General features: G+C 41.5%; 2 protein-coding genes across 2 annotated transcripts in view; one reads left to right on the top strand and one right to left on the bottom strand.

Annotated features, from left to right (window-relative positions):
• LOC139168241 (cytochrome P450 2J5-like) overlaps positions 1-23181 on the bottom strand; it is a 96779-nt gene that overhangs the window by 46404 nt on the left and 27194 nt on the right. The window lies entirely within an intron of this gene.
• On the top strand, positions 1376-21903 carry LOC139168545 (cytochrome P450 2J5-like). The gene is made up of 9 exons (XM_070754167.1): positions 1376-1546; positions 6057-6219; positions 9389-9538; positions 9710-9870; positions 13695-13871; positions 15916-16057; positions 18780-18967; positions 19161-19302; positions 21643-21903. Exons 1-9 carry the CDS (start codon positions 1376-1378, stop codon positions 21825-21827), a joined length of 1479 nt encoding a protein of 492 aa, XP_070610268.1. The 3' UTR covers positions 21828-21903.

Below are 23181 nucleotides of genomic sequence, written 5' to 3'. Positions count from 1 at the left end.
ATACTGGTTCTAAGAACCAGTCTGAACCAGGAGCAACCAACTGTTGATCAGAAGGATGCAAGGCTGAGTCAACTTTGAGCCTCTCTTGATCAAACTGCAAGCAGTGGGCAGAGTCACCCTGCAATACTACACTATTAAGTACACTGCACTAGCACAGCTAAGAATGAGTCAATTTATACACTGAGTAAATAATTAAATTAGCAACCAGCAGGAAGATGATTGAAAGAGAGAACTGTGGGATTCTTCTCCTTGAGGCATGAGCCTGGCACCCAATTACCGTAAAGGGATCCTATGAAGGGATAATTATGGAATGCCTCCAGGAATCAAATGGAACCTGAGTCATTCTGAGTTCTGCTGTGTACCCGAGGAGAGAAAGGAAACATCTGGAACTCAGGAACAAGTTTTTAAAAACTTCAAAAGATTCAGCTTTCAGCTGTGCTCAGAATGAGATATATCATGACAATTAGTAATACAGGATAAGGTAATAATGTAAAGAATAAAAGGAACAATAAAAATATTGGACCATGAAGCAAAACACCATATTACAAAGGATGGCTAGGTCCTACTGAAGCCAAATGGTCACTATTGGGTTTAATGGTACTTCAGAGTTGGGCAATTGTCCCTACTAAAACCTTAGCATGGTTCATATTCAGATGTGGTCATGGGTCAAGCAATTGCAGTGGTGACATTATTTTTTGATAAGTGTTTCTAAACACTTAAAGCTCTCTATGTATAATTTGATGCTTGGATTAAGTACACATTTCTATCAATAACAATTGTTGCACAATCTATTACAACAGCTCTCCTTATTAGTAGTGATGGGCGAACCAAACAGTGTTCGGGTTCGGAAAGTTCGGACGAGCTTCATGCAAAACTCATCCGAACCCGAACCCGAATCCAAGAAGTGTCGTTTGGTGGGGCCCAGGGGAAGAGCCTTCTCTGTGGCGGCCCCGACCCTCTGGAACCAACTCCCCCCAGAGATTAGAATTGCCCCCACCCTCCTTGTCTTTCGCAGCAGATGACAGCCAGGCGGTGGCTTTCGCGGTGTTTGGCATGAACATAATCCTGGGCCAGTTAATATCTCTCTAGCCCCCCCCCCCCCCACAGTAGGATTTCAAAATGATTGTGGTATGCTTTCATGTTTGGGACAAAATGGATTACACAACCCTTGATTGCTTTAAAAATTAATCATCTTTAATGTGTGTGGCACATGATCAGAGGCAACCTCATTAGCCTGAATTAATGTGACTGTATCTATGTTGCTATTTGTTTCCCGTCAATGGAATATATAAGAGGAAAAAAAGAAAACAGCATCATACAAGAGGACACAGCCACCTGCAGATCCAACAGTGAGCATCAAACAAAAAGAAGGAAAATGATGGGGACAGGGATATTTTTGTCTGTTTTGCTGCTTGCTCTGTTGATTCTCTTCTTCCTGAAACAACTCTGGTCCCGAAGACATTTGCCTCCTGGTCCTTTGGCTCTACCTTTCATTGGGACCATCTTGGCAAATGGGTTTTGGTTAAGCGAAGATTACTTCCTTAAGGTATTTAAGTCTAACCAGTAATATGCAACATAATTTTACCTTGGTTTTTTAAAATATCAAAATTATGGGCAAATGTATTAATTGAGTAAAATGCTTTCACACAATGGGGAATGCATTCTTCAAGGGCTAATGATGACACTTGATTGATTATTTATTTATTTATTTATTTATTTATTTATTTATTCATTCATTCATTCATTCATTCATTCATTCATTTATTTATTTATTTATTTATTTATTTGGGTTTGTATGCCACCCCTCTCCGAAGACTCGGGGCGGCTCACAACAAGTGAAAAAACAATCCAATACATAATCCAATTAATTAAAATATTAAGTTTAAAAAAACCCTATACTAACATACACACACACAAGCATACCATGTATAAATTCAGCGGGCCCAGGGGGAGATGTTTAGTTTCCCCATGCCTGACGGCAAAGATGGGTTTTGAGAAGTTTGAGATTTTCCACATCATACCTAAATACTCAAGAAAGACTTGCTTATAGCTGCTTCACAGTGTACTGTGTGAAATAGAGGGGCTGAATGGAGCATGGATGACCCCAGAGTTGATTAACAATATGGAAAATATAGAAATACTATCAAATATATAGGCAGATCATAATCTGTTATCAATACACTGGAAACGTTAGAGGAAAAAGGGACATTAAATCAGAGAAATATAAAAGAAAAAAATACATAGAAACAATGGAAAAGTAATTATATAATTTTTGTAAGGTAAATAAAAAAGTACATATGATACAACAAAATTTGTGGGATACAACTAGGGCATATATAAGAGAGATTTTGTTAGCGTATATAAGAGGTTTCGATAGAAAAAACAAGGAGAGATTTAAAAAACAAAATCAATTACAAGAAAAACTAATTAAATTAGAGAGGAGGTTACAAGATGAACCACAGAACAATTAAAATTATACAAGAACAAAAAGTCACAAAACATAAAATTAATTTAACCCACCAAGGCAAAAATGATAAGAAATATAACAAACAAAACTATTTTGAAACAGCAAATAAACCAGGGAGATGGTTGGACCACCAATTAAGAAAGGAAAAAACAGAAAGATTAATACAGGAATTAGAGGAGAAAAAAAGGGAAACATATGTCATGGAAAAGAAGAGAAGAAAAAAAAAGTTCAAATATTGTATGATCAGGAAAATATTGATAAAGAAGAGGTTAAAAAATAACTGCAGGATAGAAATCTGCCAAATATAACAGATGAAGGTAGAGAAATATTCAATGGAAAGATTACATTAGTGGAAGTGAGAGAAGTGATTAAAAAGCAAAAAAATATAGTAAAAGATTCAAGAATCATTGGAAGAAATAATGTTGGAGGTGTATAATGAAACATTGGAAAAAGTATCACAATCTTTACATTTATTACATTAATCCCAAAAGAAGAAACAGATATCCAAAAAATTTCAAAATTTTAGGACAATCTCTCTGCTCAATGTGTAGATTATAAAATATTCATTACAATTGTGGTGGAACAACTAAAAAAATATTAAACAAAATTATTTATACAGATCAAAATGGTTCCTTCCTAACTGGCAGATAAAACACAATACTAGAATGATATTGAATGTTCTTAAATATTATGAAGCTCATCCAGATAAACAGCTTGCTTTAATTCTGGTCGATGCTCAAAAAGCCTTTGACAATCTGAACTGGCAATTTTCGAACACACAAATGGAGATGATGAGATTTGGGGGGAAATTTAATAGAATGATTAAGATGGTATATTCAAATCAAACAGCAAAGATAATACAGTAGTACCCCTAGATATGAGCATAATTCGTTCCATAAGGGAGCTTGTATCTCGAGGCAACTCGTATCTGGAACAAGTTGTTTTTCCCCTCTGAGATAACCAAAAGCAAGGAATCTTGCGCCATCTAGTGGACGCTCGGCTCGTATCCCGAATTTGAGCTCGGGAATAGAACACAACTGTCTCTCCCCTCGTGGCTCATATCTTGAAATACTTGCATGTAGAACAGCTCGTATCTAGAGGTACTACTGTATTAAATGGGGAAACAACAGAAAAAGTGAATATACATAAATGTGCTTAAATATTATGAAACTCATCCAGATAAACAGCTTGCTTTAATTCTGGTCGATGCTCAAAAAGCCTTTGACAATCTGAACTGGCAATTTTTGAACACACAACTGGAGATGATGAGATTTGGGGGGAAGTTTAATAGAATGATTAAGATGGTATATTCAAATCAAACAGCAAAGATAATATTAAATGGGGAAACAACAGAAAAAGTGAATATACATAAAGGGGTTGGGCAGGAGAGAGGGAAGCTCGTCTGAGGCCAGGAAGGAGGAAAGAGGAAAAAAGCAAGGAGCGCACAGCAGCAGCAGCAGGGGGAAAAAAAGGAAAGCTGAGCTAAAACCGGTCATCCAGGAAGTTACTGCCGCCGGTCAGCTGGAGCTGGGCATGCAGCTTCATTTCTGCCGGTGGAACTGCATTCCATCCCGTCCTGCCTGCTGCCCACCTCTGATTGTGCCCAACAATCTGGGATCTCATTTTACTGACCTCAAAAGGATGGAAGGCTGAGTCAACTTTGAGCCAGTCAAACTGTGGCCAGCAGTCAGCAGAAGTAGCATGCAGTACTGCCTTCTAACCACTGAGCCACCAAGGCTCATACACCACCAAAGTCCTGACAACGTAACTGCAGTTGAGGAGCTGGTGGCTGAAAAAAGAAGTTGTAAAAGTTGAGAAAGCCCCTGAAAACCATCCAAACAGTAGTGTTCAAAGGATGTGTTGGTTCAAAGGAAATGTTGGTTATGACCTATAAAGCCCTTCATGGCATCGGATCAGAATATCTCCGGGACCGCCTTCTGCCGCACAAATCCCAGAGACCTGATAGGTCCCACAGAGTTGGCCTTCTCCAGGTCCCGTCGATGAAACAATGTCATCTGGCGGGACCCAGGGGAAGAGCCTTCTTTGTGGCAGCCTCGACCCTCTGGAACCAACTCCCCCCGGAGATTAAGACTGCTCCCACCCTCCTTGCCTTTCGCAAACTTCTTAAAACCCACCTATGTTGTCAGGCATGGGGAAATTCATTCCCCTGGGCCCTCCCCACTTCATGTATGGTTTGTATGAAATGTATGATTGTTTTTTATATTAAGGGTTTTTAAATTGTCTTTTTAAACTATTGGATTTGTACTGTTTTGTTGTTGTAAGCCGCTCCAAGACTCCGGAGAGGGGTGGCATACAAATCTGGGCGCAGTGCCAAAGGATCTCAATGGACATTTGAAAACCATCAGAATTGACAAAATCTCCATCTGTCAATTGCAAAAGGCCGCTTTACTGGGATCGGCAAACATAATTTGCCACTACATCACGCAGTCCTAGGTGCTTGGGAAGTGCCCAACTGGTGATCAAATACGAAATCCAGCATAGTGATCTCGTTTGCTGTGTTCTATTGACATAATAATAATAATAATAATAATAATAATAATAATAATAATAATAATAATAATAATTGTTCTGTCGGGCTCTCTGGTAGAATCCTCCCAAAAATGCACCGGTACAAATTTCAGACACACACATGTTGGAAAATTCAAAACAATGTTCATTATAATGAAAATTCACTTAAACCAAGCCCTCTTTTGGTATAGCAAAGAGCACTCGTCTCCAAACAAACTGGTAATTTGTACAAGTCCCTTATCAGTTCTGTGATACTTAGCTTGCAGCTGTGAGGCAATTCACAGTCCTTCTTCTTTCACAAAGTGAAACACACTTTGCTCTGGTTTAGTTTCAACGTGGGGAAAAAGCAGCACACAAAAGGTCAAAGTCAGTAAAGCAATCACGAAACACAACGATCAGATAATCCCCCATAATGGCCGAACCCACAGGCTGCTATTTATAGCAGCCTCACTAATTACCACAGCCCCACCCAACCACAGGTGGCCTCATTTTCTTTGATAATAATCTTTCAGTTGAATCTTTCAGGAGATTCCACCGGCGGCAAAACAGGCCTGCAGCATGTGGATGTCTCCCCCACATCCACAGTCCTTGGGGCAGGAGCAGGGCCAGAGCTAACCACAAATAATAATAATAATAATAATAATAATAATAATAATAATAATAATAATAATAATAATAATGTGACTCATAAACTAAGGTGAGATGGAATGAAGGAAACAGCTAGGAGATGATGGATTTCAAGCAGAAAGAAAGAGAAAGCCAAATCCCAGGAAAATAATAATAATAATAATAATAATAATAATAATAATAATAATAATAATAATAATAATAATAATATATTAGATTTGTATGCCGCCCCTCTCTGAAGACTCCGAAGACATTTATACAAATAAATGAAACACAAGCAGAAAAATTCTTGGTAGTGGTAGAAATTTCTAAAGAGCAGACAATTGAAAACTCTTAAAATTGAGCATTTAGGAATGACTATAAATGGCATATTAACTATAAATAATTTGTTTTATTTGATTGTAACATTTTTCAACTTTGATTCATTTGGCAGGCTGCAAAACAATATGGAAATATATACACCATGTGGATCGGACCTCACCTTCTAGTAGTGCTGTCTGGATTCAAAGCTGTGAAAGAAACTATGGGCAGCTTCCCAGAAGAATTCTCTGGTCGAATGGTTGATGCTTTCACATTTGCTGCAGCGAAAGAAAGGGGTAAGTGCAAAGAGTAAGAGATTGTATCTAAATAAGCATCAGATTGTTACAATTTATGTGAATGATATTTATTTATTTATTTATTTATTTATTTATTTATTTATTTATTTATTATTTGGACTTGTATGCCGCCCCTCTCCGAAGACTCGGGGCGGCTCACAGCAAGTGAAACAGTCACAAAATCCAATTAATTAAAATATTTAAAGATTTAAGAAAAACCCCATGTAATAACAGACACACACACAAGCATACCATGTATAAATTAAACGTGCCCAGGGGAGATGTTTAATTTCCCCATGCCTGACGGCAAAGGTGGGTCTTAAGGAGTTTACGGAAGGCAGGAAGAGTAGGGGCAGTTCTAATCTCCGGGGGGAGTTGGTTCCAGAGAGCCAGTGCCGCCACAGAGAAGGCTCTTCCCCTGGGACCTGCCAACCGACATTGTTTAGTTGACGGGACCCGGAGAAGGCCAGCTCTGTGGGACCTAATCGGTCGCTGGGATTCGTGCGGCAGGAGGCGGTCTCGGAGATATTCTGGTCCGATGCCATGAAGGGCTTTAAAGGTCATAACCAACACTTTGAATTGTGACCGGAAATTGATCGGCAGCCAATGCAGACTGCGGAGTGATGGTGAAACATGAGCATACCTAGGTAAGCCCATGACTGCTCTCGCAGCTGCATTCTGCACGATCTGGAGTTTCCGAACACTTTTCAAGGGTAGCCCCATGTAGAGAGTATTACAGTAGTCGAACCTCGAGGTGATGAGGGCATGAGTAACTGTGAGCAATGAGTCCCGGTCCAGATAGGGCCGCAACTGGTGCACCAGGCGAACCTGGGCAAACGCCCCCCTCGCCACAGCTGAGAGATGGTTTTTTAATGTGAGCTGTGGATCGAGGAGGACGCCCAAGTTGCGGACCCTCTCTGAGGGGGGTCAATAATTCCCCCCCCTAGGGTGATGGACGGACAGATGGGATTGTCCTTGGGAGGCAGAACCCACAGCCACTCCGTCTTATCCGGGTTGAGTTTGAGTCTGTTGACACCCATCCAGGCCCCAACAGCCTCCAGGCACCGGCACATCACTTCCACCGCTTCGTTGACTGGGCATGGGGTGGAGATGTAAAGCTGGGTATCATCGGCATCTTGATGATACCTCACCCCATGTCCTTGGATGATCTGCCCCAGCGGTTTCATGTGCATATATGCATAATATGTGTGGGGAAAGTAAGGAATAGTTTAGAAAACATTAACAAATAGTTAACAAATGGTTAAAGTCATCACATAAGCAGAAGAAATATTGCATTCACCCATTTTATACCAAATTATTATACATTTCCATTGCATTCTATCTTGTCCATTACATTTATATATTCACTTAGGCCAGTGTTTCCCAACCTTGGCAACTTGAAGATATTTGGACTTCAACTCCCAGAATTGTAAGCTGCGCGCGTGAGTACGCACGTGCCCCAAAATACCCACCCGCGCACCCTTTTCCACGGGCGCGCACTCCCCATCCTCCTGCCAGCCCATGGGGGAGGGCGGGGGCGTGCCAGCAGTAGAAGGAAAGGGAGCCGCGGCCGCCCCTGCCTCCCCACTGTGCCTCCAGCCCCCTTGCGCCCCTGGCCTCACGGCGCTGCCTCCCGCCCGCCTGATCCGCCCCCTCTTCTCCTCCTCTGCCAAAAGAAAAGCACGGAGCCTGCCTGCTTGTGCCTCCCGTTGCTCCACACAGCTTCGCCCTGCCTGTCATCCTGGACCTCAGTTGTGTTTTTGGGGGGGAGCGGTGGGAAAGCCCTGTGCTGGCCAGGAAAGCCGCTTTCTGGGAAAGCAGCACGCCTTTCAGACACGTTGCTTTCCTGCACCTCTTTCCTGGGGGACGGGAAAGTGGCCTCCTCCCCCCCACCCAGGAAAGAGTTGCAGAAAAGCAGCGCATTTGAAAAGCGCGCTGCTTTCCCGGAAAGCCGGCTTTCCTGGCTGGCACAGGGCTTTCCTGGGCAGCTGGCTTGAGCCTGGTGCCAGTCAGCAAAGCCGGCTGCCCGCCGGAGACGTGGAGAGAAAGAAGGGAAAGAAAGGGGAGGGAAAGAGAAGTGGAGAGGAAAGAAGGAGGGAGGGAGGGAAGGAAGAGAGAGAAAAGTGAACGAGAGGGAGAGAGAAAGGGAGGAAGAGAGGAAGGAAGGAAGAGATAAATATAAAGGGAGAGAGGGAGAAAGAGAGGGAGGGGAAGAGGGGAAGGAAGGAAAAGAGAGAGAGAAAGAGAAAAAAGTGGAAGGAAGAGAGAAGGAAAGAAAGGAAGGGAGAGAGAGAGAAAGAGAGAGAGAGAAGATAGGAAGGAAGAGAGAGAGTGAGAGAGAGCAAGAAAGAAAGAGTGAGAGAGAGGAGAGGAGAGAGGAAGGAAGAGAGTCAGAGAGAGTGAGAGAGAGGAAGAAAGCAAGAGAGAGAGAGGAGTGGAAGGAAGAGAGAGAGAAAGAAAAATGATAGAATAAAGGGGAGAAAAAAGAGCAATGAGAAAATGATTGAGGCAGAGAATGACAGGAAAGAGAGAGAAACAGAGAGAGAAGTGACTCTTGATTTAAAGCATATGGTAAAATCACTTAAATAATAACAGAGAAAAAATAAACCCAGCCCTCACCTGTTTTTATTAATAGTTATGTTTTTGGTTTTGCTGGTTGTTTTAGTTTTAATAGTAATAGAGTTTGGTTTGGTTTTATTATTAATTTCTTTTAATAAAAAAGAAGGGATTTATTTATTTACTTACTTGTTTGTTTGTTTGTTTGTTTATTTATTTATACTTCTATGCCGCCCAGTCCCAAGGGGACTGCCGCTCAGACACTATACTTTTCCGCCTACCCCGGAAAAAAATTAGAGGGAACATTGGTGGGGGCAGTACAAATCTCTAGGGGGAGCTGATTCCAGAGGGCCAGGGGCCCCCACAGAGAAGGCTCCTCCCCTAGGCCCCGCCAAGCGACATTGTCTAGTTGATGGGACCTGGAGAAGGCTGACTGTGGACACTGGGATTCATGCAGCAGGAGATACTTGGAGAGATACTTGGAGAGACACTTGGAGAGATACTTGGAGAGATATTTGGAGAGATATTTAGAGATATACTTGGCAAGAATGAGAGATTACTGGTTATAATAAGTTATAAGGAATCACTTAACATTGTCTGCTGATGCCCTCAGGAATCGTTTTCTCCAATGGCCACACCTGGAAACAGCAGCGACACATTGGCGTCACTTCTCTGCGGAAGCTGGGCCTGGGGAAGAAAAGCATTGAGCATCAGATAGAAGACGCAGTTCAGACTCTGGTGGAGGTCGTTAGACAAACAAAAGGCATGTAATTTGGGATAATGGCTCAAGTTCCTATCTACGTCAAACAAAAATTGTGTATTTGATATGATTTTTAAAAAAAATTGAAACTATTGACAGCATTCCCAATAATGTTTTTCATCCTGTAGAAGTCCTGCTCTTTAATAATTCCTTAAGAAATATCTTCATTTGCAGGAGAGCCTTTTGACCCATCACTTCCAGTAATAAATGCAGTTTCGAACATCATATGTGCTTTGAGTTTTGGACATCAGTTTGCTTCTGAAGATGAAAACTTCCAGAAGTTAATTCAAGCCCTTGAAAGTATTGTGAAATTCATTGGTAGCTTTTTTCATTTGGTAAGTCACGTTTTCTATTCAGGAAGAACTGTTTCCCTCAGTATTTTCATGTAATCATGAATCGAATCTATGGAAAGAACCAACTTGTTGTATATACTCCTGGTCAGTTGGAGGATGATGAAGATATTGAGGACTCTGATTCAAATAGTGTTTATGAATTAGTGGGGGGGGGGGGGTTTACAGGTAATAGAACAAGTGGGAGGCCAGCCACAGGATGGGACTATGAGTTCAGGATCTAGCAAGGGAGAATCAGACGCTCGCTGGGTTAACCCTAAATTCAGAAGGGCCCAAAAACGTAGAGAACAGAGGTCTGGAAGAAGATATTAAGGAGAGGAATGGGTTAAATATTGTAGTGATGTATTTGGCACGTCAGGGGGCCAGTGGGAAAGAAGGGTGGAGTTTCAACATTGCCGATGAGAAAAATTGATGTTTTTCTTGCCGCTCTCAAGTAAGCAAAAGTATTGTGTGATTAACAGTCAGGGCTGCTGCTTTTAGAGATCATGGATTTAGGAAAGTAAATCTTGTTAAGTGGAGAAGGAGAAGGAATGTGAGAAATGCGGTCAAGGGAGATAACGGACCAACAGATAAGTGCGTGTATGAAATGTAATTTGAATTCCAGAAGAGCAGAGAAATAAATGGAGTTTCTTTATTCATGATATAATGCATTTAATAAGAGTTATTTGTAATGGCTAAATTTCTACCAGAAACCAGAACACAACTTATAACAAAGGAGAAATTTCCTGACATGGAGAACAATTAACTAGTGAAACATCTTGCCCGAAGATGTTGTGGGTGCTCCACCATTGGAGATTTTAAGGAAGAGGTTGGACAGCCATTGTCTGAAATGATAAAGAGTCTCTTGCTTAAACATGTGTTGGTCTAGAACAGGGGTCGGCAACATGTAGCTCTGGAGCCACCTGAGAGTCTTTGGGCTCTCTGCCAAGGCTCCCTGTCACCCTGTCAGGGTAGTGGCATGGTTGGAGCCTTAGCGCGGGAACAAAACGCCCCTGCACTTGCTTTTGCATGGCAACAGGATTCCACCTGGTACATTTGCTATTACCATAGAGCAAAGACTGCTGGGAGAGAACGGTGGGGCAGATCTTGCTGGGTGGGGGGCATCCTCCAAGCCTGGCCTTGGGGGAGTGGCATGGGGAAGTGTTCCCCTGTCCTGCCAAGCACAACAGCCCAGCGGGGGGAGATGTTCCAGCAGAAACACCCCCAGTGAAGAGTTGGATGATCGAGAGGCCATTCCTGGAGCCCCTTCTCTCTCTCTCTCTCTCTTTCTCTCTCTCTCGCAAACGTGGTAGTAGCCACCCACCATTTTGTGCCAGTCAGGTAGTGAGCGTGGGGGGAAAAGAGAATTTATCTATCTATCTATCTATCTATCTATCTATCTATCTATCTATCTATCTATCTATCTATCTATCTATCTATCTATCTATTCAATTTTTATGCCGCCCTTCTCCTTAGACTCAGGGCGGCTCACAACATGTTAGCAATAGCCCTTTTTAACAGAGCCATACCTATTGCCCCCACAATTCGGGTCCTCATTTTACCCACCTCGGAAGGATGGAAGGCTGAGTCAACCTTGAGCCGGTGATGAGATTTGCACCGCTGACCTTCAGATCTATAGTCAGCTTCAGTGGCCTCTACCTGCTGCGCCACCCTGGCTCAATTCCCCCCTAGCCAAAGAACCTCACCCATCAGCCAGTCTCCCTCATTGTATCTCTCTCTCTCTCTCTCTCTCTCTCTCTCTCCCTCCCTCTCTCTTTGTGTATGTGTGTCTTACTCTCTCTTGCTCCCTGACTCTGTGTCTCTTCTCACTCTCGGAAAACCCTGTAACCCTGCATGCTCTCTTTGGGATTTTTCACCAGCTCTTTTTCTTTCTTCCTTTTGCAAAGGCAGGAAAATGAGTGGCAGAGGCTTCCCTCCTCCTCCCCCACCTCCTGTCATTGGTACCTTCCTTCCCAGCCCTGCCACAGCTGGGCAGGGGGTCAGGAGAGGAGGAGGACAGCTTCTACCACAGGTTGCGTTCATTGCTTGGCCAGTCCAGCTTTCCTAAAGGAAGGAAGAAAACATCTGGAAAAAAGCCCCAAAGAGACTACACAGGGCTGCAGGGCTTTCCGAGAATGAGAAGAGATGCAGGCAGGGAACAAGAGACACACATACACAATGTTCTGCTGGCGTGTCCCAACCGCCAGTAATTACAGGGTAATTAGTCCAGAAAGACACACACCACACAATAGAAGGAAAACCAAAAGTCTTTATCAACAGAAAAACAGAAACAGCTCCCTTTTTAAATGTCAAAGGGATTTTCTGGTACACACAAAGCACAGGTTAAATGCAATCCAATTGCTCACCCAATAACTGGGAAATTGAGTCCAATTCTAAAGTCCAGAGAGTCCACACACAATCTTGAACAGCACAAAAACCACATTCTTGATGAAACAATGAATCAGATAAACTGCCATGAGGCTAAAACACCAGGCTGCACTTTTATCTGTAGCTCTAATTACAGCAGCCCCACCCCAACCACAGGTGGCCTCATTTTCGATGCAATAATCCTTAATTGTTGTCTCCTATGCATCGCTCTACGCATGCGTGGATGTGTCATTAATTCTTGTTCAGAATCCAGGGATGATACAGATGATTGATCTCCTCCTGGGCTGTCTGCCAAACTCCCCTCTTCCCTGTCACTCACGCCTCCTTGGTCAGAGGAGACTTCATCGGGAGATTCCATCGGGAGCAAAACAGGCCTGTGGCATGTGGATGTCTCCCCCACCTCCACCTGCACATTCCTTGGGGCAGGAGCTGGGCCAGAGCTAACCACAACACACAAACTTACAGACATAGTGATAGAGACACACAGAGAGAGGGGGAGAGAAAGAGAGAGAGAGAGGAATGAGAGAGGAATGAGAAGGATGTAGAGAGAAAAAGAAAGACAGATGAGAGAAAGATAAGAGGGAGGGAGATGGACATAGAGAAAAAGAAAAATGAGAGAAAGAGAGAGATAGAGAGAGAAGGAGATAGAGAGGGAGAAAGATGTATCTCTATCTCTATCTCTCTATCTCTCCCCTCCCTCTCTGTCTTACTCTCTCTTGCTCCCTGACTCTGTGTCTCTTCTCACTCTCGGAAAAGAGAGAAAGAGAGAGATAGAGAGAGAAGGAGATAGAGAGGGAGAAAGATGAGAAGGAGGGAGGGAGAGATAGAGGGAGAGATAGAGGGAGTTACACATTTCTCGTGGAAAACATGGAGCCACAAAATCTGGGTAGATGTGGCTAGGGAGGGTGAGAGTGAGTGACATCGAGTTGGCCACACTCACCCAGGTTTTGTAGCTCCTAATGTTTTATTATCAGTGTGAAATGGTCTCTAGTGACTCTTTGAGTGTTAAAGATTGCCAAGCCTTTGACTAGAAGATCACCAAGATTCCTTCCAACTCTCTTATTCATTATGAAAATATAAAAATCAATGTATTTAATTCAGAATTTAGGCTGGGATGTGAATTCATTTGGTCTATTTGTTTTTTTGAGTCATGGCTTACTTTGCGTTGGGTCACCATATTTAAGAAAGGCTCCTGGAGAGAATGAGATAATTTTATAATACCTTCAAAATAATCAATCTGCCTCTACCATAATTCTTTTCTGGAAGAATTTGGGAATGGTTTTTCTGGAGGACTTTTGAGGTCTGATTCCATGGATGTTTTAATATGCTTGTAGTATTTTTGTTGAGCTATTAAATGCTGTCTATTACTGTGAGCTGCTGAGAGTCTTCTTTGGTTGCAGTGGGAAGTAAATAAACTACTTTTTCTTTTCCATTTCTATTAGGCATTTGTTGTGTTTCCACAATTAATGAGCTACCTCCCAGGCCCTCACAAGGAGGCCTTGGGTTCTTTAGACGTGATCTCTTCCTTTGCAATGGAGGAAATAGAGAAACACAAGGAATCCAGCGCTTTGCACGAGCCACAAGATTTCATTGATCACTATCTTCTTCAGATGGAGAAGGTATGGATTTATTTTAGTTCAAGGACTTATGACATTCCTGGCTATAAGTAGACATGAAGAGCTAGTGGTATTGCCTTCCTTGGGTTTTCTTCCATTTTTTTCATTTCCTGTTGTGTTTAGCCCATGTTAAATTCAGGTAAAAAAGAGCAATATTATATCTCTGCAATCTTAGACATTATTTATGGGGGATATTAGAATTAAAAATATTAACAGGGATTTTTAAAATTAATTCATATTTAAATAAATCCTTACCCAGAAATGTTTGGACTAAAACAGTGATGGCGAATCTATGGCACGGATGCCACAGGTGGCACATGGAGTCATATCTGCTGGCACGCGAGCCATTGCCTTAGCTCAGCTCCAATATGCATGTGTGTGCCAGGCAACAGATTTTTGGCTCACACAAAGACTCTGGGAGGGCATTTGTGACTCCAGAGAGCCTCCAAAGAGCTGGGGGAGGGTATATTTACCCTCCCCAGGCTCCATGGAAGCCTTTGGCACCTGGGAAGGGTGAAACACAAGCCTACTGGGCCCACCAGAAGTTGGGAAAGAGGCCATTTTTGGCCTCTAGGGGGCCTCCAGGGGGCAGGGGAAGCTGTTTCCGTCCTCCCCAGGCATTGAATTATGGGTGTGGGCACTCACGCATGCACAATAGTGCACGCCCACGCTCTTTCGGCACCCTAGGAAAAAAAGGTTCACCATCACTGGACTAGAAGATCTCCAAGGTCCCTTCCAGTTCTATTCTGATCGATTTAATAGTCACAAAAGCTTGAAATTAGAGAAGTCCTATGCATCACTTTGGGCATAATTTTAGATTTAGATTCTCTAGTATTCTCAGTCATCCAGATCATGGTCGTGGTTGTCCCAAAAGTGCTTTTTCAGGAGGCAACTGGACTTTCTTGTTTTTTATTTGAAGACGTTTGCTTTCCTCAGCTCTGAGAGGATAGTGGGGTATGGAAGGATTTATATTCCTTGCAGACAGCAGGAATATACTGTAAATCTCACAGGAAGAGAACCTGGTCTGTTTGTTGTTGCAACAGACACAACCTTGACTACTCTGGTGGTTTGGTAAAAACTTAATGATGACTTGGAAGAATCTAGCATGCATTCAAAAACTCGGATGGTTTTGCGTGGTAGCCACAAAAACTTATACGATAGTTTGGCCACTCATGTACATCATCTTTACGCATAACTTTCAATTAGTTATATATATGGCTAGCTGATGAGGCCAAAATAAGGCTGAAATAGATCTATCCTAGTCTCCCTTAATTTTCAAATTTAGCCAAAAGACATATGTCATATGTTTTTTTTGCTGAATTTGAAAATTAAGGGAGACTAGGATAGATCTATTTCAGCCTAATTTTGGCCTCATCAACTAGCCATACCCTCACTGGGACTTGAACCTGCAACCTTTGCCTTGTAAGGCAGAGAATTAACCTCTAGGCTACAGTATCCAATCCCTTCAGCTCTGCACCACGGTAGGGTTACATACTTTTGTGTCAAATCACCCTGCTGTAGTGAAGGAACATCACAGCTCCTTATTTGCCTCTCAGCCCAACCCAGGGCCATTTCCAAGGCTAATTTTATTGATAGCTGTTATATATAGTTATATATAAATAACTAATATTATATATATAGAAATAACTAAATAACTAATAATATATACATAGCAAGCTGATGAGGCCAAAATAAGGCTGAAATAGATCTATCCTAGACTCCCTTAATTTTCAAATTCAGCAAAAAAAAACATGTGACATATATATCTATCAGTTAAGTATATATAATTACTGTTCCACATACAAACATTAACTGAGATAGCCAAACATAAAATAAAAGGAAATGAGTTTAAATTCTTCAAAAGCCAAATCACTTTTTGGTTTTGGATACTTAGTGTGAACCTATCACTTTAATTGTTACTTTCCTGCATTGATTTAGCTATTTAACCACCAGGAATATATTTATTCTAATGACCTGTAGCATAGAGGGGAAAATAACCACATAGAATTATTGTAATTTTCTTTTTCTTTTTTGTTTTAAACATCAGAGCAACAATGACCCTGACTCTACCTACAATGAAGACAACTTGGCTCAGTGTATTGTTGATTTTTTTGGTGCTGGAACAGAGACAACCTTCACTACTATAATGTGGGCTCTGCTCTTCTTGACCAACCATCCTGACATCCAAGGTGAGACACAGCTGGCAATGGGAACAAATGCCATTCTCAGGTTCTTCAATGCACAGAAAATATTTGAAGCCCTAAGCTATTGAATGAGGAGCATAATCTACTCTTCAGATCAATTTCCTTGTGTAGATTCTTTTTTTGGGGGGGAGGATAATGTTTTTATTGTTTTTCACACCTTGCAGAGATTTCAATTTACATACCTCAAATTAAAATATAATACAATACAATATGAAATGCCAATTTCTTAGTCAAATTAATCAATTTTTTCAAATTATTCATCCAATTATTTTCTGGTAGATTCCTGTGTAGATTCTTGGTCCTTCACAAAGGATGTGAAGATCAGCAGCATTAAAGGAAAGCTAGGAATGTACAGAGAGAAAGAGCCTTCTTTGAATTCTCAACAAAATGTTGAGCGAAGAACTAAAAATTGGAATCAATATAAATCTGAAACATTTAACAGATTCACTGTAGAAAATTATCATGGTTTTCAGATTGGTTCTTTGTTTCTGGCCTAAACTGCATATAGAAAACCAAATTTCAGAATAATAAATATCGGGGGGGAAATCAAGATAGCAGGAGTAGCCAGATGCAAGATCCAAGGCTCTGTGCCATGAAGAGAAGGGATGGGGAAATTATGGAGGATTCCTCATCACTTGTAGCACCAAATGAAGCCCTCAATCTTCCCCTTAGCCCTACCTTCTTCCTGCCCTGTTACTGCTGATTCTGCTACTTGACTGAAGACCAGAGGCTGAAGGGACCAAATTGGGGTGGTGTGGCAGAGAAAGGGGATTGTTCCAGAGTCGAGAGCCAGCTGAGACTTGTATTTTCAATCTGCCCACCATTGCAGACCACTGGTCAAAGATTTGGGGGAGAGGGGGAGAGCCAATCTAAGACCATTCTATGCAGCAGCAAGGAACATGACCAGGACTGTTCATTATCAGAAAACGTTGGACGTACTGAGGTGCTTCCACAATATCCATTTTAACCAGTGTCATCACTGCCCACAAGATGCCCAGTTGGGAACTCCTTTCATATCCCCTAAATGAGCCCGCTAAGTGGTAACTATTTATCTATTCATGTTCTTATGCTTTCAAATTGGTACATCAGGAGACAAATGATAGGAGCTCACCAAGATCTATTTGAATCTCAAATCCATATAGTCTCTTTATATTGCAGTTTAATCCGCTCCAACCCAGTTCAAAATACACAGCTCAAATTAAAAAAAAGGGATAAATGACACAATACAACTTCAGGTAAATCAAACTTAGGAAGCAATACTGACTGACAATCAATTTCACATGCTGTTGTGCACATTCAACTTTGTACAGAACAAAGTATTCAATGAGAATATTTTATTCACTCAGATCTAGGATGTGTTATTTGAGTGTTCCCTTTATTTTTTTGAGCAGTATATCTCATCAAACACAATAACAAGTTACATAATGTTATTATATCAGATTCTTAGGTATTTCCTACTTTGTGCCTACCGTTCCTGTCCTAATGTCTTTTTTATCTTTTCTATCTCTACTTTATACTTATATTATGTTAAACATATTATGATACAATACTATATTTGTATGACAAATAAAATAAATAAATGAAGCTCAAGCTCAGCTGCTAATCTAAACATGCATGCATAGTTTATTATATTTCTTTTAACCAGCAGGTTGCGTTGTCAGTTCCCAATATCACAAATCGGTTCTTTTCTTGAACTAGTATTTCTCCTCAAAGTTGGGCTTTTAGTAGAGTTCCTTTAATTCTCTCTATAGTCTTTTCCCCTTGCTAGATAGGCGCTGTCTCCATTTTGAAACTCTTTTGTTCCCTTTTAAGTTTTTAATTTTCTCCTTTTAAGCATTACATCAGCCAAACACTCACCAGCTTCGGTACTTCTCCACCTCTGTCCAGCACGTACACTTAGATCCCAGGCAACCCAAGATTTCTTCAATCAACCTGTTCATTTGTGGCTGGCACAGCTAATGATGATATTTAAATCGTCTTCCTCACTTGCTTGCTGAGGGGCTGGGGCTGGCTCCCTGGGGGAGTTGCAACCCCCCAAGTCCGCCAACAGGTTCATCTCTTTTCCCCTGCCCCTCCAGGGCAGTTCGGACTTAGAATCCATTTGAAGCCCTCTGGTAAGGTGGGGCAGAGCCGATAGTAGCATAAAAGTCAATGAGCAGACAGCTGGAATTGGAGGCCTAGTTAGGGCTTTGAACTTGGTATTCCAATAGATAAGGAGTCCAGAAGACAACAATAAATTGAAAGTTCTCATACTCTGAAAACATTGGCGGACCCCAGGGGAAGAGCCTTCTCTGTGGCAGCCCCAGCCCTCTGGAATCAACTTCCCCCAGAGATTATAACGGCCCCCACCCTCCTTGTCTTTCGCAAGTTACTTAAGACCCACCTATATCGCCAGGCATGGGGGAACTGAGACATCTCCCCCAGGCTTATTATATTTCATGTTTGATGTGTATGTGCTGTATGGTTTTTAATTGTTGAGGTTTTTATATACAGTATTTTATTATTAGATTTGTTCCATTGTTATACTGTTTTTATTACTGTTGTGAGCCGCCCCGAGTCTTCGGAGAGGGGCGGCATACAAATCTAATGAATTGAATTGAAATTGAATTGAATTGGTGGCAATAGGACTCTAAGGATTAAAATTTGGAAACAAATTTTAATTTGTTTGGAAACGAAGCTTCCATTTCTATCTTTTTTTCTTTTCTAGAGAAAGTCCAGAAGGAGATTAAAGATGTGTTTGATATCTCACAGTCAATTTTCTATCAGGATCGGAAGAAGCTGCCCTACACCAACGCTGTGATTCATGAAATGCAGCGTGTAAAATATGTCTTGTTAGCTGGGCTTCCCAGACAAACTACAAAAGATGTGAAGATGAAGGATTACCACATTCCAAAGGTGAGAAATGCTAACAGCAGCCTAGATGCTATTGGAACCCTGACACAGCCACTACTCCCAGAAATTGTTTTGGAAATGAAAAAATGTGGGTCCATAAATCAAGCTAAAACCAAATGTTTCATCAATATTGTTTGAACTTTGCTGCCTGTTTCCCTTATGAAACCGCTCTGCTTAATCATCTCTTTGTTTGCAGGGGACCATTATTTTGCCAGATTTGCGTTCTGTTCTCCTTGATCCTGAACAATGGGAGACACCCGAAGAATTCAACCCAAATCACTTTTTAGATAAAGATGGGAAGTTCATTGAACGAGAAGAGTTTCTGCCCTTTGGAATAGGTACATCTTTGAACCCAAAGCAGTTTATCACATATAGATTTCTGTATGGTTTTTAATTGTTGAGGTTTTTATATACAGTATTTTATTATTAGATTTCATTGAGTTGTTCTGAAGTCATCAATGATTTCATTGAGTTGTTCTGAAGTCATCAATGATTGAATAGATAATCAAGGAATCTAAATTCCTTCTAGTTTGAAAACCACGAGGGTCTGAAATTCCTCTTGGGCTAACACATTTAAACTACAAAGAAATAATTATATTTAGATTGTAATCACTAGAGCTTTGTAAGATATCTACAAGTTTGCATAATAATTTCTGGTATTTGAAGGAGAATTATTAGTCAAATCTGCTTTATTGGCATTGTTGTTACAATGGACTCTGGCACTTAGGTCATTAGATAGAATAGAATAGAATAGAATAGAATAGAATTTTATTTGCCAAGTGTGATTGGAGACACAAGGAATTTGTTTTGCTGCAGATGCTCTCAACGTACATAAAAGAAAAATATACATTTGTCAAGAATCATAAGGTACAACACTTAATGATTGTCATAGGGGTCAAATAAGCAATGAAGAAACAATCAATATTAATAAAAATCTTAGGATACAAGCAACAAGTTACAGATATGAGTGCTCCAAGGTCCTTAACAGAGCGAGGGTCGTCTACAAGATTGTGTCCTCCAAGTTTGTATTTTGTGTTCTGATTCGTTTTACAAATGTGTAAGACAGAGCGTTTACTGGTTGAGATTTTAAGTTTCCAGTTATCAGGCCATTGTGATACATGGTCTGATAACTTGGCGTGAACTCCCTTCTACACAATTTTGAAAAGCATACATTACCATGATACCAATCATGGAAAAACATATCATTATAAAACAATTATTAAAAACATCTTGCATACATTGCGAGGGTCATAGTAAGACACTTTTCTTACTTTTGCAGACAAAGTCTATAAAATTAGGACCCAGTTTTAATTAATTAAAACTGTCTTACTCTGTCTCTCACAAATTATAATTAATTAATATGCCACCTAACTTATAATAAAATGACTTTAGGTAGCTTAGTTCAACTAAAGCTTGAACCATGGGGGCACAGTGGTTAGAATGCAGTATTGCAGGAAACTCTGTCCACATCCAACTGTTTGATCCTGACCAGCTCAAAACTGATTCAGCCTTCCATCCTTCCAAGGTCTGTAAAATGAGCACCTAGATTTTTGGAGGCCATGAGCTGACATTGTAAATCACTTCCAGGCAGGGGTGGGCTGCTGCCTGGACCCGGGGTGGTGGTGGTGGTGGTGGACGCAGTGGGGTAATGAAAATGGAGCTCCACCCAGAGCACCCAATTTGCACTGAAAGATGTTGGAAGAAAATACAAGGCATCCTGCATAAGCCACGCCCACAGTGTGGTAGTAAAATTTTTGGTAGCCTTTCACTGCTTCCAGGGTACGGTAAACCCTTGTGGGGTAATATATAAAACTAAGAACTACTGCAAATGCTAAAGGTTATAAGTGAAAGGTTATAGGTTTATCAATATTAGCAATAACATTCTTCCTTACTATAAATAATAATAATAATAATAATAATAATAATAATAATAATAATAATAATTTATTAGATTTGTATGCCACCCCTCTCCGAAGACTCGGGGCAGCTCACAACAACAATAAAACAATATTACAATGAAACAAATCTAATATTAAAAACATCTAAAAACCCATCATTTAAAACCATGCAGCAGACGCAAACCAAACATAAAATATAAAAGCCTGGGGGAGGTGTCTCAGTTCCCCCATGCCTGGCAATACAGGTGGGTCTTAAGTAATTTGCGAAAGACAAGGAGGGTGGGGGCAGTTCTAATCTCTGGGGGGAGTTGATTCCAGAGGGCCGGGGCCGCCACAGAGAAGGCTATTCCCCTGGGGCCCGCCAAACGACATTGTTTAGTCGACGGGACCTGGAGAAGGCCAACTCTGTGGGACCTTATCGGCCACTGGGATTCGTGCGGTAGAAGGCGGTTCCAGAGGTATTCTGGTCCGATGCCATGTAGGGCATCAGAATAAACCTTCCTTTGCAAGAATCACCTTATGGTCATGGATTCTGGAGCAGGAAATAGATGGTCTCCTTCAATTGGCATTCTCCCTGTTTAGGAATAGAAAGCCCTTATTTTATTTTTTGGCATTTTATTTGCGCATGTGCATGCAAAGTGCATAGGTGGCCACGAGGTGTGGCCATGTGACACAGGAATAAATGAACCAATATCGGGGTAAATTAGAACCCACCCCTGCTGATGGGGTATATTCTGGATAAATGAATATTATTTCCTTCATACTTTCTGTCATCTGCAGGTCAGCGTGTATGTGTAGGACAACAACTGGCAAGAATTGAGATCTTCACCTTTCTGACCAACCTGTTGAAGGCCTTCAGCTTTCAGTTGCCTCAAGGAGTGAAAAAACTCAATGAAACACCTATTATAAAGGTGACAGCGCATCCACAGCCTTATAAACTATGTGCCATTCCCACAAAGACTTAAACCTTAACACTACAGAAAGCATAAACCTAAATACAGACTATTCAATATGATAAACGTTTCCTATTGTTCTGCCGGGCTCTCGACACAATCCCCTAATTAAATGCAAAGGTAGAAAAAGCAGACACACACACACGTGAAAAGTCAAGAATAATGTCTTTATCCAAAGAAAAATAGAAGCAAAACACCCTTTTGGTAGTCAAAGGGCTCACCTTCAAAGCAAACAGACTTGAATGCAGTGAAAAAACAAACAAAACTGTTCTGTCTGGGTCACTCCGGAAGCTATAACCAACCCAAAAAGATAAGGATAAGCCAGACACACCGGTGCAATGCAAATGCAGTTTATAAAGTTCAAGAGAAATAAAACTAACAGAAAATGTTCTTACAAAGCAGGAAAACACTGGAACTCCATATATATCCACGAAGGCAATAGTTCATGCAGCAATACAGGATTCTTGCTGCCAAGACGAGGCTGTAGATAGTAGATATACACCTCCCATGGGTCTTCCAAACTGCTGGGCCACAAGCCAGGAACAGAGATGCCAAGAAACAAGACACGGTACCGCAACTCCAAACTGATAACACTCCACATGGCTTCAAGGGCTGGCCTGCCTTATATACCCTTTCCCTGCTAATGAGGACCACACCCAAGCCCAGCTGTTCCTAATTCACTGCTGATAGTATTTCTTCAATTGCTCCTTTCTTTGATCTGAACGTCTCTGTCGCATGTCAATGACAGCTTGAGCTTCGTCCCCTAGTGACTCCAAGCTACTGGCTGGGGAGAGCCCCTCCCCGGGGCTCTCATGCTGTTCTTCCTCGTCACCTTCCTGACTATACTCTCCCCTGGCCGACTGCTCAGCCCCCTCCTCTTCACTTTCATCCTCCTCCGGGCATGGTGCCAGCAAAGACGCAGCTGGACCCTGATCGGCCTCAGGCTGAACCATAACAGAAAAAAAACTCAAAGCAATTAACAAGTAGCTGTGAAGTCGCCACAGCTACTCTCCTTCAAAGGTTTCCCAACTCACACGTTTGACTATGGTTTCAGTTCAGAGTCCTGATATCAAAGCAGAGAGTCCTGAGAAGAGGAGGAGGAGCCAGATGGCGGTGGAGGAAGGTGAACACTGGGGAGCTGTCAGCCGGTCGTGAGGCTGGGAGAGAGGCACAAAAGGAGATGAACAAATCATGTATAAGGGAAATATATGACTATGAAGACTACTCCAATTCTTCTGAGGGATTCTTACCTGCAGTACTATACCTGATGGACATCTGAATTAAATTCACCCATTCCTTTCCATTTTAGTTCACTGATTCCTAAGATGTTGATGTTCAGTCTTGTCATCTCTCGTTTGATTATGTC

The sequence above is a fragment of the Erythrolamprus reginae genome, chromosome 5, assembly GCF_031021105.1.
Source record: "Erythrolamprus reginae isolate rEryReg1 chromosome 5, rEryReg1.hap1, whole genome shotgun sequence".
In the NCBI taxonomy this organism is placed as follows: Eukaryota; Metazoa; Chordata; class Lepidosauria; order Squamata; family Dipsadidae; genus Erythrolamprus; species Erythrolamprus reginae.
Note: the sequence above shows the minus strand (reverse complement) of the source record. Positions and strands in the feature narration are given on the sequence as shown.

Excerpts from the sequence above, each read along its gene's own strand:
- LOC139168545 (XM_070754167.1), top strand. The coding sequence starts at position 1,376 with ATGATGGGGACAGGGATATTTTTGTCTGTTTTGCTGCTTGCTCTGTTG. Across the intron at positions 13,872-15,915 it reads ATCTTCTTCAGATGGAGAAG|AGCAACAATGACCCTGACTC; the intron begins GTATGGATTTAT and ends TTTAAACATCAG. Across the intron at positions 16,058-18,779 it reads CAACCATCCTGACATCCAAG|AGAAAGTCCAGAAGGAGATT; the intron begins GTGAGACACAGC and ends TTTCTTTTCTAG.